The sequence below is a fragment of the Haliotis rufescens genome, unplaced genomic scaffold, assembly GCF_023055435.1.
Source record: "Haliotis rufescens isolate VD_foot unplaced genomic scaffold, xgHalRufe1.0.p SCAF_62, whole genome shotgun sequence".
In the NCBI taxonomy this organism is placed as follows: Eukaryota; Metazoa; Mollusca; class Gastropoda; order Lepetellida; family Haliotidae; genus Haliotis; species Haliotis rufescens.
The window spans coordinates 2,053,505-2,068,361 of NW_025964353.1; the positions used below are offsets into that span (position 1 = coordinate 2,053,505).

The 14,857-nt window shown below is 39.4% G+C and overlaps 1 protein-coding gene across 1 annotated transcript; it reads left to right on the forward strand.

Moving 5' to 3' along the window:
* The first annotated feature begins 4,726 nt into the window (after positions 1-4,726).
* On the forward strand, positions 4,727-14,622 carry LOC124110859 (alanine racemase-like). Its single transcript, XM_046470325.2, has 10 exons — positions 4,727-4,786; positions 5,052-5,205; positions 7,265-7,423; positions 7,593-7,723; positions 8,024-8,113; positions 9,788-9,909; positions 10,314-10,423; positions 11,484-11,613; positions 11,915-12,012; positions 14,128-14,622. The coding sequence occupies exons 2-10, from the start codon at positions 5,073-5,075 to the stop codon at positions 14,370-14,372; spliced, it is 1,218 nt and encodes a 405-aa protein (XP_046326281.2). The 5' UTR covers positions 4,727-4,786; positions 5,052-5,072; the 3' UTR covers positions 14,373-14,622.
* The last annotated feature ends 235 nt before the right edge of the window (positions 14,623-14,857 follow it).

Consider the following 14,857-nt stretch of genomic DNA (forward strand, 5'->3'; position numbering starts at 1 on the left):
AACATGCCATCATTTCTACTGAAGGGGTGACGGGTTAAAGAAAAAGGTTTTAAAATGCTAAATGTATATTTCTACAACAAACTTTATGAATTAACATTCTATAATATATTTAACATGTGTAAGTGTTATTAGTTAGTTAGCAATTACCCCCAGTAAACAATAATAAAATCAAGATAAATGCCTCTCCACCCCAAACCTGGATGTGGCAGAACTTGACCTACATCACGGTTACTCACATCTCACAGCTGTCAATGGCTGACAATCTTGTGTTTACATTCTCCGTAACGAGTTATAGAATGAAGCAAGATGACAATCCCGATCTATGATGTGGTTCAACATTAACATGTAGATTATCTGGGATTGATCAAGCCTGCTGGTACATCCATATGATTACCAATGTGACTTTTTAGGCTGCAGGCGAGCCGTCTGACCTGTCAATTTCAAGATTTCACGGATCCAAAGCCAAATAGTGACAGAACTTAGACATTTGCGTCTCAGAAATAGTGGATACTGTATGATTTTCTTAATTGTGCGTGTTCTGAAATGAATTTTATCAAGTTTGATAAGCTGTCACTTCAGCTGGGACATTGTTTTCGTGGACTTTCGAAGGGTAATGTTTTCTGATGGACTTTAAAATCCCCTCCTGCCAAATTCTAACGGTGGTGGTTGACGGATATAGCAACGAATATCTATCAGAAAAAGGTTTGTAAACAACATGTTGTCATGAATAAAGTTTTATTCAAACAATTTTTATAATGTTATATTTTACTTTCATTGTCAGTTGTTTCAATGAGGAAATAGCTTAAATTGTTCCGATTCTGGTCACCATAAAACATTTCTCTAACAGTTCCATAAACATTTCATTTTATAGATATGGCTTTGTTAAATCTTTTTATATGTCATCATCGAAGCAGTCAGGGTTGCGGCCTAGAACGCCCCAAACATCCGATATCAAACTACCGCATTTCCTCTATTTGACGCTACGCCGTCTATTAATTTCGCGAGAGCCCTTGACTCGGCGTGTATTAGAGAGCTGGCTGGTATTAGAGACCCAGCGTGGATAAGAGAAAATAAAGATTCGTTTTACAGTTTATATGGGGGTGATCGATCGGCAGCCATTTTTTTATGAATCGATATGTAGGCTTTCTATATATTCATGCGCACGTTTTTTATTAAAAAGCTTAATATATTTGAAAGGGGTTTCCGTAGCAAAACGGAAACCTCTTTTTAACCAATCAGAATCAAGCATTCATCAATGTCATGGTAGAATATTAGATACAATTGCTTAAAAGGCCAAGTACAAGAATCCCAAAGAAATTCCAAAACATGTTGATTCTTTACGATAGTGGAGGTAAACATAACTCCAATCTTGTGGGTATGATGACATTTGGATAGAACAACATGTAACAGCGTTAGATCATTTCATATTTAATTTAAGACAAAGGCCAATAGATACGTATTTTCAAAAGTGTTACTCTTCACTATGTTTACACAATAATTATTCGTGTTTTAAAGTATTCATTCTTATTAAAAATATCTTTAAGACATAAATATTAAGACATTTTGAACAGCATTATCCTGGTTCAGATGTAGTTCTCATGACCTTCTAATTGAAAAAGGTAGACATTACGAGATATCAAGGAAAATCCGATTGTGTTAATATTGTTTTTGTCAGGAGATAGAAGATGAGTTCCATTTGTTTGCTTCTTTGTCCATTGTATGCAGATATCAGAAAGAATAGATAAAGAAATATTTTTACTTGAATCCTCGAATAGACACATTTTATATCCTCATGTCATGTGAAAATAATACAGTCATCCAATATCTTGCAATGTATATATACCATACAATGTACAACAGATCTTCTGTATTATAGATGTGATATTATCTCCGGTATATTTATTCCTATTGCACCCATTGCTACTGTATGCATATATGTACTATATGCCTATGGCTTTTCAGTACTGTTAATGAAGATTGACTCACGTTTAGATGTTGTGGCCGCACAAAATCCACTTTTGCAACAAAATGTGAAACGGTTAGGGTAATTCATTCACAGGATCAGGTAGATCAAAAGTAACTCTTGGAGACAAGTAAATCTTTCTAAACAGTCTGATCTGATTTCATTTTCAAATTGGCCGATACTAACATAATTACGTGAATGCGAGATGAGTGCATAGTCAAAATTATCATTCGCTTGAAATTCAAACATGGCAGAACAATTACGAGAAGCACCACAACCACTTTATTGATCTCACCATATGTCACCACCCGTAGCACTCTATAATATAACACTGAATTACGCGATGTTAAAGCTTAGATGGTTATAATTTTGATTTTGCTTACTCAGTGTTTGATGTCGAAATAAAAAAAAACGGACAATTTCATTGGACAATATATGGTCCGGTAAGGGGTGTGAAAAGTGAGGGACCGTACATATGTATATGTTTCGGCAGGTACTCGAGACTTATTCTCTGGCGCTGACTTTTTATATGTGATAAAGTAGGTGTAGCTCTAGTTTATATGACAGTTCACGTTCATCCATTCAGATGTCAGGCTCGGAAAACTACGTCGAACATGAGTCATCCCATGTTAGCAACTGCCTCCGTGACCTAGTGGATAGAGGCTCTGCCCAGAGAGCGGAAGGTCGGTGGTTCGAATTCCGCCCGCGTCATACTAAAAAGACGTCAAAATATGTTATTTGTTGTTGCCTGATCTGGTGCCAGGTATTTTGGGGATAAAACTAAGACTGATCGGCACGGAATCAGTATACTGTGCGGCATGGTGTCTCAGCGTAAAACCAGCATTATTGTGGAGTAGTACATTGCAGTCGCAATAATCTTGAGTGTGTGACAATGGTTTTACGCCGCTTTAAGAATTATTCCAGCAATATCACACCATAAATGAGCTTCACACATGGTACCCAACTCCATTTCACCTCATCTCACATCTTGGTTTCTTGGTTTCATCTAATAGTGTGTTAATCAGTGGCCATCTCTTTAGTTGCATGATTGCAACTGTAACATTGATCCTCACGAGCCTCATTGGCAGTACAATAACAATGACAGTAAAAAATATAATAGCAGTGGTAATAATATTCACCACACAGCAACACTGGTCATGCTTCCAAAGTAGGCATAGGCATGATATCCAGAGTGAAAACAATTATCTTCACACTACCGTTGGTCTTGATATAATGAGAGATGTAATGTGAGATGAGGGAACCACATTCTTTCCCCTTTATTAGGTCTAAATACCTCCTATAAGATTTAAACAGTGCTGGGATAGTCTAGCTATTCTAGAAGATTCCAAATTACAACTGACTCCAAAAGCATCTTAATATAGGAACATCCACACCACTGCTTACATACATATTATAATATAATACAATTATAACAATTTTTAACAACAGACTACACTGCCACATACTATTTTTGAGTTATTCTGCATAGTTAATTTGATGACCTTGGTCGTAGGATGACAGGATTTGAACATTAAAAACACAAAAGTACCTTCTTGATCAATTTGGACCCATAGACATAAGTGCCCTTTCTCCACATGTTCTCAGCTATCTGAAACATAAACCTAACACAAGAGAGTTGGCTGAAGTAGGAACCGGACGTCCATGTTCTCAGCTATCCGAAACATAAACCTGACACAAGAGAGTTGGCTGAAGTAGGCACCGCACGTCAATGTTCTCAGCTATCCGAAACATAAACCTAACACAAGAGAGTTGGCTGAAGTAGGAACAGGACATCCATGTTCTCAGCTATCCGAAACATAAACCTGACACAAGAGAGTTGGCTGAAGTAGGAACCGGACGTCCATGTTCTCAGCTATCTGAAACATAAACCTGACACAAGAGAGTTGGCTGAAGTAGGAACCGGACATCCATGTTCTCAGCTATCTGAAACATAAACCTGACACAAGAGAGTTGGCTGAAGTAGGAACCGGACATCCATGTTCTCAGCTATCTGAAACATAAACCTAACACAAGAGAGATGGCTGAAGTAGGAACCGGACGTCCATGTTCTCAGCTATCCGAAACATAAACCTGACACAAGAGAGTTTGCTGAAGTAGGAACCGGACGTCCATGTTCTCAGCTATCCGCAACATAAACCTAACACAATAGAGTTGGCTGAAGTAGGAACCGGACGTCCATGTTCTCAGCTATCCGAAACATAAACCTAACACAAGAGAGTTGGCTGAAGTAGGAACCGGACTTCCATGTTCTCAGCTATCCGAAACATAAACCTAACACAAGAGAGTTGGCTAAAGTAGGAAACCGGACATCCATGTTCTCAGCTATCCGAAACATAAACCTAACACAAGAGAGTTGGCTGAAGTAGGAACCGGACGTCCATGTTCTCAGCTATCCGAAACATAAACCTGACACAAGAGAGTTGGCTGAAGTAGGAACCGCACGTCATCATATGGTAATTACCTATCGCCTGTGTGAAGTGAACTTGTTAAATGGTGAAGCGGTGAAGACGGTGAAGACGGCTTACGATAAACAACAGTTTTTTTTACGGTTAAACGGATCATTTTTGTCTACGAATCATATCTGTGTTCATTTATTTAGAGAAGTTTCACTTTTATTGTTTTTCAATAAAACATTTCCATGCTAATCAATCAGTTGCTGTGTGGCGTATGTTTCCTTATCTATTACCTGTAGTTATATCAAGCTAATTTGCTTCAATGTGTTTTGTTTTATTCTATTTCAGACTGCCTTATCGATTTGCCATCAACTGCTGCCTGAGAAAGCTTTGCCGACACCGTATCAAGGTATGTTTTACCTAGAATGTCATGTATATTTCTTTTTGTCAATACCCAAAGTGGGATATGGTCACTGGACGATCTTCAGAGTTATTCCAGCATCCTGACAATCGTTAACGTCATCGCAGCTGTAAACGTACATTTAATTAACATTATTTGGACTTATATATATATTGGCGTATGATCAGTCGAAAATGGTACTTGTTAAAACAAGTTTTGACAAATATCGGAAATGGACATACCAGGTTTGACATACTACGTGTAACACCATTAGGAACCATCTACGACAAAGAACATGGAAGGCAAGTTCAAGGCCATAGACGCACAGATATATACATTGGTGGGACGCCGGACGTACCTCCGTATAGATCTCAACGTCCTTGACAAGAATCTCGCCATTCTCAGACGCCAGTGTTCACCACAGACAGGTACCTGTAGCACATCCATATACAAGGAACTGACACTGATAATTTATATAACGTTTTTCGTGTGTAAGTTACCTGGTTGTAATCAACTCCGAATACTTTAAATATATTTCAAATTAATCCCCCCCTTTAAGTTGGAATGGATTCAATTTAGAAATCATTTCTTCGTCGACAGTTGACATTTTCAGCCGCAGTGTGAAGTGTTTGTCGTGAGTTTGAACCCAAGATTCGTCCCGGTTATGACCGTTGGTGTGTCAAGACCACACGAGTAGGGCTGGGACGGGTAAATCGGATACTCTACATACCAGGTGGTTATAGGTTCCACCAACGTTTACGACGAGCTGCCGTGGGCCGCTAAAAGAAAACATCTACCTAGTACAAAGTTCGATATTTTACGAGCTCCCCCATCTACTGTCACAATGATATAGTTTACAATACATACTGTCACATAGCACAAACAATACATATCCTTCACATAAATACCTGATGACATTAAATCGGATTCGACCTTTTCCTTCCCGTAAAATGCTCTGCCGCTCTCCGGGCGGACGCTCTACCTCTATGGCGGTCCATAACAACACTTAACATGAGGAACATGTATGAGGGTAAATCAAAAGGGTCGTGGCCTCAAAGATATATGATGCTGAATTTATACTTGGGAGAATAGCACAGGAGCTGACCTTTGTTCTGGTACTACTAGAGTCTTAAACTCAAGTTGAGGCTGTCCACCGCATGGTTAATGGCTGACTGACGTGTTACAGTAATGCATGTCGCCCGCACTATTGGGATTAGTTTTGGGTCCATTTCAAATGATACACTTCATAGCTTTCCGCTTAACGTGTAGCCTGAATGTTGGCACCGGATCAGAAGCTGACATGACTGAAAATATCCAGGAACCAATTGACCAGTTATCTATGCGAAATGTAACCCAGGATGATACCTTCAGATTGAGTGAGTGAGTGAGTGAGTGTGGTTTTTCACCGCTTTTAGCAATATTCCAGCAATATCACGGCGGGGGACACCAGAAATGGACTTCATACATTGTACCCATGTCGGGAATCGAACCCGGGTCTTTGGCGCGACGAGCGAACGCTTTAACTACTAGGCTACCCGACCGTCCCTATACCTTCAGAAGATACAGTGGAAACATTTGGCCTAAACCGTAGCAAAGAAATACAAGCGAGTGGTTTCAGTTGACAAATTTGAATTGTCAATGCAAGAGAATGTCCAGTCTAGAGCGAAACACATTCAATTTGGCGTGAAAGTAAATTTGCTGTTAAAAATATATGAATGGACCACTGAAAATTCTACGCAAAGAACTACGACAATTAGGAGAAGTTACCAAAGAAATATGGCCGCAACGGCAGCTATATTGAAAAAAACGCAACATTCCCTAACATTACTCGGCCATCTTGTTCAGACTGTAAGAATGTGGTATATGTTAAGGGACTTAGTTTGACCAAGATATGACTTTTCCGTTTGGACCATGCTCTTGAATTCGATGGAAATGCATTTCTTTGTTAACATGATCTACCCATGAAGCTTAAGCGTCATGGTGTTTTTTATGGCATCCCAAGAGGTTTGAATTCTAACTTCAATATAGCTGCCACAGAAATATAGATACACCCTTTACTGGACATTTTTCAGCAATGTGTATTCAAAATATAATGTTCTGTAGTGTTCTTTTTGGTTCCTCCGAAAAGTCTTCTCCTCTGAAATTGCCAGATTGAGGAAGCTGAATTTTGGCATGTATCTATATATCTCCTTATGATGAAATCCTATTTTGTTTTAAAACCTGGAATCTAATGTTGATTATTTTTCTCTCAGTATTTTGGCCGAAATATTTCGATATCACTTAAGAAAGTAACTTTTGTTAAGTCTTTGTCCAAAGCTTTAAAGAAAACCATTTTACTTTTGTACATCAGTTTATCCATACAGATAACTGGTTACAAAAGTAGTCATTCAAATATCTAACCACTCGGCAAATACAGATTTACTATAAGACTCAGTTGATAGTTACGACAATAAAACCAGAAACCAATGTTAGCTCTTTTGTCAACAGACATTATAGCAGTGGTGAAAGGCAACGCTTACGGTCACGGCAGTGTGGAGATATCCAGATATCTGGAGTCCCGGGGGGTCGGGCATTTCGCCGTCGCCATCCCCGAGGAAGGCGCTCAGCTGAGGCAGGCAGGCATAAAGGGACACATACAGGTCTTCGGTATACGTTATTTGGTCTTCTCAACGTACCTCAGCTGCAGGTTATGCCCTGTTGTGTCATGTCATCGCCTCTAATATTTGAATTACACAGGTTATATCGTCATAATTGGATTAATGTTCTATTGTAGTATATCTAAAATAGTGAAACTTCATGAACGTCTTTGTCGCAGGTAACGCTGTCGAGGAGGACATCCCCATCCTGGTGAAGTATAGATTGACACCGACGGTGGCAGAATTAAATTTCCTCCAGGAATGGTCTCGGACTGTCACTTCTGCAATGAACACCAGGAACGGGAGTCAGGTGGGTGAACCATTCAATTCTTGGGAAGAATAGGGCCCAAATACCCAAGCCTGTCGTGGGAAACGTCTAAAAAGGGTCAGAGTGGCTGACTTGGCTCCTTGCTTGGATCTTTGCCTATGTTTTCAGTGACATTATGCATTGCCCAGACTATTCACAGGCCACCGTAATACAGCTGGCATATTGCTGAGTGCGTCGTAAAATAACATTTATTCACTCAATCTCATTCACATCTTCATGTTTATTCATTCGACATTTCATAGTAAGTTTAAATATCGTCGTGACATGTTTTTCGTGTTTCAGGCTAGGAAGAGACACCAGCTGGTGCTGAAGATAGACACGGGGATGTCCAGGAATGGGTGTCAGACTCAGGACTTCCCCTCACTTATACAGGTGGGGTCGATTACTTTAGAGGTAGCTGTTGACTACATAAGATTACTAAACAACCTCGCTTAATGTGGTTGGTCCAATCTGAACTCCAATTGGCTTTCTCAGCCATGGGCTTATGACGTATTTAACAAACTGTATACCCCTGTCGATTTTTTAGGACATGTGATTGGAGGTCAAGGTCACTCATGAACAAGGCGTAAGCGCATGTGTACTCGATAACGTTGTATTAGACTTAGTATAGATCAGAAGTCATGTGATAAATATCCCTTATTTTGAGTTATGTTAGTGAACAAAAAATGATGAGATGCAATAATAACTGCACTGTTATTCTGATTTCATGATACATGTATGTCCCTTTAAACTGCTCCGTGGTCTAGTGGTAGAGCGTCCGCCCGGAGAGCGGAAGGTTCGGGGTCCAATCCCGGCCGCGTCAAACCAAAAGACGTTAAAAGATGGTCCTTGTTGTTACCCTGTCTGGCGCTCGGCATTAAGGGGCTAAAACAAGGACTGGTCGGCTCGGAGTCAGTATACTGCGTGTGAGTGGGGTATTCATGTTAAACTGCGGCATGGTATCTCAGTGAGCTAGCACTATAAATCGGCATCAGTCCGGACTAGTACAAGCAGCCACACACACACACCTTCATGCACGTCGCTATAAGAGTGCAATAATCTTGGCCGCGACGTTAAACCCCATTTCACCTCACCCTTTAAACTGTAACCATATGCTTGATGTGTTCAGTCTAATTTCAAAATCATACTTTTGCTGTAACCAGGGTAGAACCGTCAAAGCATGAACCTTTGCTGCAATATATAATGAAGAGGTGACGGTCGGGCAGAATGAATTCACAAGCCAACTTCAACATTGTGTGCCATTTTATCATTATTCGTCATAGAATCAAGATATCTAATTGAATAGTTTTGCCGTCTTGTGAAAACACATACAAATCGACTTGTCTACCTGTTCGGCAAAAAGCTACTCAAGATCTTGGATGTATGGCAAGTTCGCCACAGTTATTTCATGCACTGTTGGGCCTCGGTGGTTCAAGAAATCGTAATAAACCCTTATGACAATGTAACTCACATATCCCAAACACAACAAAGGACATAACAAATTTTACCCAGGTTGGGGATCGAACTAGGGTTTTTGGCAAACACTACCACATCGGCCCCATCTAAAACTGCACAAGCTTAGTTAAAAATGAATAGATATTCCGAGTTTGAATAGCTATCATATTTACGATATTGATGTGATGGTGATTGGGGTCTTACCATATTTTAGCCATTTTCTGTCTGCCCACCCATAAACATGTACTCACTAAGACAAATTAGGTACGAGAAGGTGTTTTCTTGATCTTGAAAAGCAGAAAAGACACAAATCGTTTAATTTCTTTTCTATCAAAACAATGTTTGTTGGGTATATATCTCTAAAACTAACACTAAACAGCATTTATTGACCTCACATTTTTAAAATGATAAAGACCCTGATTTTCATTGAAACCTTTGCTGAGAAAAAATAGATGGCATAAACCAAGCCAGTGGTTGATATTGTGAGCAACGACCCACGATATCGGGTCTTGCTGCACCCAGTCAAATGTCATATTTTTCATATTTGAGGAGAGAATGTACGTGTTTGCCAAACGGAGAACACTTTGGTAGATGGTTCATTTGTCGTTCCAGTATTGCCTGGAGAATGACCTGGATGTCCACAGTGTGATGACGCATTTTAACCAGGGTTGGGACAATCCAGACTTCACCAAGCACCAGTTCAATACATTCATGTCCCTGACCGAACCTTACAGGTACACGCAACAATAAGCCGCACATAGTGTTGGCAGATGTCACATGGACAACTTCCCACGATAACCAAATCTAATATACACATTGTTGTAGTATTGCCTATTGTCTGAACACAATCTAAGGATCAGTTGGCGGAAATGTATTTACAGCTTTGCATAACATCGTTTCACTGTGTCCCCAGACACCCCACGATGAAGCCCTAAAATAGTTTACGACTGAGCAGCTGTGCGTTATTCAGCGTATCTATTGCGTCTGTGGGTATTTCTTTAACATAGAAATGGCGAGTCTGTGGGCACAAGCATTTTCTGACTTCTATCATACACTTCAAATAAGAGGATAAATCCAACATACATTAAATATGATACAGATATACTTTCAACCACATCAACCCACTTACACTTGCCAGGAAGCATGGCCTGAAACTGCACGTTGCCAGCTCGTCAGGGATTGCACATGGGTATGGAACAGATCTGGATTTCATCCGTTTTGGAACTCTGCTCTACGGTCTGCCTCCGGGTGAGTCATTCGCATGGAGCATAGAGTCACTTGTGAGTTATTAACCCAGAAATGGAATCGAATAATAATCTTTGTAGTGTACGTAAGTACGCTGAAGGTATTGTAATTGCTACATTACGATATAAGGATCATTCCCTGACACTTCCGGTGTATAATTCCGCCTGTGAGGCATTATGGGACAATAAAGCGACCACATGGTACTTGAGACTTTAATAATGCCCTGTGTTCCATCACGCGTGAATAGATCAGGTTCAATCCTGCCTGTTGAGTACAAAAACTTCCAAATAATTATGATAGGAAACAATGAGTGAAGCAATACAGAATTACAACAGATGGTAATGATATAATGAAAAGGATATATTTTTAAAAATCAATTAAAGTATCAATAAAAATAATACATACAATTTGCTAGTGCACAATTATGATAATATGTCGATAAGATAAAGCGAAAATGAATTATTATACTTTACTGATACTTTTCTGATGCTTGAACACTATCCGGGATACGAACCAACACTCTCAGAGAGAGGCACCTAATCGCCAGCATAGATGTTCTAGAATTTGTACTTTACTGAGAAAGTGTAATCCCAAATAGAACATTTGTTACAGAATATAACAATCCTATCTTCCTAACATCAACAAATGGCCATGTCAATGGTTTGTAATACTTGAATAACAACTTTTATACATGAATGACTTTCAAAAGACCTTCTACAGAATTACAACAGATGGTAATGATATAATGAAACAGATATATTTTTTAAAAATCAATACGAATTAAAGCACCAATAAAATTAATAAAAGTATATTTTTAAAAATCAAGACGAGTTTCAAAGGACCTTCTGTTGAATTTAATCAAATAAATACAATGTAACATGAATGTTTTAAAATGCATACAGTGCATCATTATTCCAGACATCCGTAAGTTCAATGACTATGTAAACTGGGTGAAAATATATTAAACAAATGATTTTATGGTTTCATGCAAGCAATTGGTTGACTCAGTAGCGCCCTCCGTGGTTCCATGGCAGTGTGTTTATTGCATGTTCTGTGTCTTCAGATGGCAGCATAGAGAATACTGAGTTGGTGGAGTCCCAGGGCCTCAGACCCGTTCTCTCGTGGCGAGCCCGCCCCACCCTCATCAAACAACTACCCCAGGGCAGGGTCGTCGGATATGACAACACATACATGTAATTCTGGTGTTGGGGATGGGAAGGTTTGGGGGATTTTTAAAAAAGAAATAGAAAAAATTGATATCGTTTTACACCCGAGTGAAATATTGTGCGTTGCAGAGAAGAAACGTATGTATCGTGAAGCAACTGATCCACTTACATGTCGCCTTGTACAACAAGCATAGATTGCTAGGAATTAAATTGTATTCTAACCAGGAATCCGATCGGTGCTTATATCTTGTTAATTCCTGTCCAGCAGTTACATAGCATCCTAGAACCCACCTTTGAGGTCTGGAACTCTGAAATTATCATTTATTAGGACACACGGGAAGGAGACAATAGCGACCTTCGGTCTTGGCTTTGGAGACGGCTTCAGCGTGCTCCACTCTGGGAAATGTGTGGTTTCTCTGGAGAAAGGTAGGGTACAGATTATATGACATTCCACGAGATATTCCTGTCTAATGATGATGTCCATATCTTAGAAAGTAAAGATGTCCTGAAGGCATTCACATTTAAAGTAGATCTGCTGACATGGCAAGTAAAAGCAAGGTCTTTGCAAGAATGTGTTTCTAAAATGAAGTGTTAGACATATTTGTAATAGTGACATAAGTTCATTGGTCCGCGATACGAAAATACACTTTCACATCGTTCTGCAATAAGTACAATGTGTTTCAACACAACACTGCAAGGAGTGCGCTACGATCAACATGTCAATGAATTTGTATTTCGATCTTTATGATCGTTATTTTACTTCACTGGCGACATTGGAACAATGATCGTTATTTTACTTCACTGGCGACATTGGAACAATGAACTGAACCTTTTGACGATGCTGCATTCGTTTGTCGCACATGTGGTCCGCGTTTGATTCTCCAAGCTGGTGAAACGTAATAAACCCATTCTTGCTGTCCTTCATCCTAAATAAATGGAATACCTAACATTTTGTCCCTTGGGTACGGATATGTATAGGCTTCCAAATCACCTATTACGACACAACAAACTTCAACTAATCTTCGAATTCAACGAGTCTTAATGTCCTCGATAATAATAATCATTATCTACTATTACCAGAGCCGAAATATCGCGACAAACTCCTTTCCATAATCACCAGAAATCACATTCAAGGGTTTCAAATCTCATAACATCCAAGAGTGTTTTATCTTGCTCATAACCTGACGGAATATTAATGAACTATGTTATGTTTCAAACCTACTTTCCTTGAACATCGGGAAATATCTCTTGCTTGTGTACACTAACTTGGAAAACACGTTTTTGAAAGCATTGTGGTGTATCAGCATCTCTGTAGCCTTGTGGTTCACTCATTGGTACAGATACGAAGGTTCCAATTTCGACCCACTGATCTATCACATAAAGGAAACATCTGTTGTTTGATTTAAAATCATTTCTACATGAAGATTGTGTTCAAATGCAAAGCAAATCTCTAGCGACATCACATGTTACAATATCAAGTTACATACATAACACTGTTCACCAGAAAATACACGGGATCAGTTGGTACAACTCATAATGTCATTCATCAATTTTGGCACTGATGCAAATTTGGTAAATTTCCTCACCAGGTCTGCCAAAAAACATTTCGAAAGCTTTACCCAAGCCTTGAATGTTGTAACCCTTATCAACTTTTGAACAAGAGCCATCTTTGAAATATTCGTAGAAAGAGCATAGTCGATTATACCTCAAAAGTTGTGAAATGAAGGCACCAAAAACTGGAGTTGCTGGAATATTGATGGGAAAGTTGACTATTTCAAAGTTGAAGTCATTATGAGTGAGTGTGTAATCGCTTTTAGCCATATTCCAGCAATATCACGTAGGAGGGCACCAGGAATGGGCTTCACACATTGTACCCAAGTGGGGAATCGAACCCGGGTCTTTGGCGTGACGAACGAACGCTTCAACCACTACGCTACGAAAAAGAAAGATTATTCATATTTATTTATTTTTAAAAGGAGTTGTCTACCACCAAAATGAGATTGATGCAATGTGTCTCAATAGAAAATCCCAGCCAAGTCCACGTTCTGCAACACATTCCTTTAACTGAACAAATCCTGAAATTTGAAATATTGCTGGACACCAAGGGAAACTGTTTTTATCTGAGGATAATACATTAATTCCCTTGTTTGCAAATAGCAGGAACATGCATTCTTTTATATTTAGTGGAGTCCATCCCATTCCTCAGCAAATGTTGCTTGAGTCGTTTGTTTTATTTCTTCACATCCGCATTGCTGTACACACCAGTTTAATCCAATAACTTTCTATTGACATCCCCTACGATCGACTGTACACATGGTTATTACATTGATGGTTCATTCTCTCTTATATCATAACTTCCAAGCAAACGTTGGAATTCTTTTTAATTATTGTCAAAAGTTGGTATATACGATTGGAAATATTTCTGTTGTAGATAATTCTTGTTGTGTCTCGCCAACATAAAGTAATTAACGGCATGACTTAATCTGAAAGAAGAATGATCAGTTACACCTCTAATCTATTGAGTACTTCGTTGTTTTTCAGATGGTGTGCAATGTCCAGTGGTAGGAAAAGTATCCATGGATGCCATCACGTCACGCTTGGATGGGCCAAGACCTTCATCCACGACGTTCAACATCATCGCAGACGATTTCACCTCCCCCAACAGTGTGACTCAGATGGCCGCCAAACTCCGCACCGTTACAGGCCAGGTGACAGCAAATCTAGCTGCCAGACTACCACGGGTCTTTGTATTTGACGGGCTTATTGCAGCTGTTACGAAGTTGTAGATCACAGATTCTTTATGAAACCTGCCAGATGTCCATCGTCTCATGCATCTCAGCAAGGAGGGTCAACCTATTTGTTAAACGTTTTTCTTTACTTGTGAGCAGCAGAGTCTCTGCACCTGTACACAGCAGACGTAATTCAAAATTAACATGTTTCAACAAAATCAGTAAACGTGCTATCCCGTCACTGAGTTGCCTTGTCAATCACTTGATTGTCAGGTCATGGCTCGATTGTTTACAGTCCGCAGTCATATAGCTGGAATATTGCAGTGTTTAACAACATGCCATTGTCACAGAGTATGGTTTCTAAAAGATTGTTTGACACATCACCAACTTTGGCTAATCGTGGTCCCCGCCATCATAACAAATAAATACAAGCCACAAAACCCTTTCCATATTCATGAGAAATCTCTGCCAAAACCAGAGTCGATTGTACCATTCCGACTACATCATGAGCACATGAATCACCATCAAATAGTGATGATACA

Bases quoted from the DNA above. Each gene is read 5' to 3' on its own strand.
- LOC124110859 (XM_046470325.2), top strand. From the start codon at position 5,073: ATGGAAGGCAAGTTCAAGGCCATAGACGCACAGATATATACATTGGTG. The intron at 10,424-11,483 runs GTGAGTCATTCG...CTGTGTCTTCAG, and splicing joins GCTCTACGGTCTGCCTCCGG to ATGGCAGCATAGAGAATACT. The intron at 12,013-14,127 runs GTAGGGTACAGA...GTTGTTTTTCAG, and splicing joins TGTGGTTTCTCTGGAGAAAG to ATGGTGTGCAATGTCCAGTG.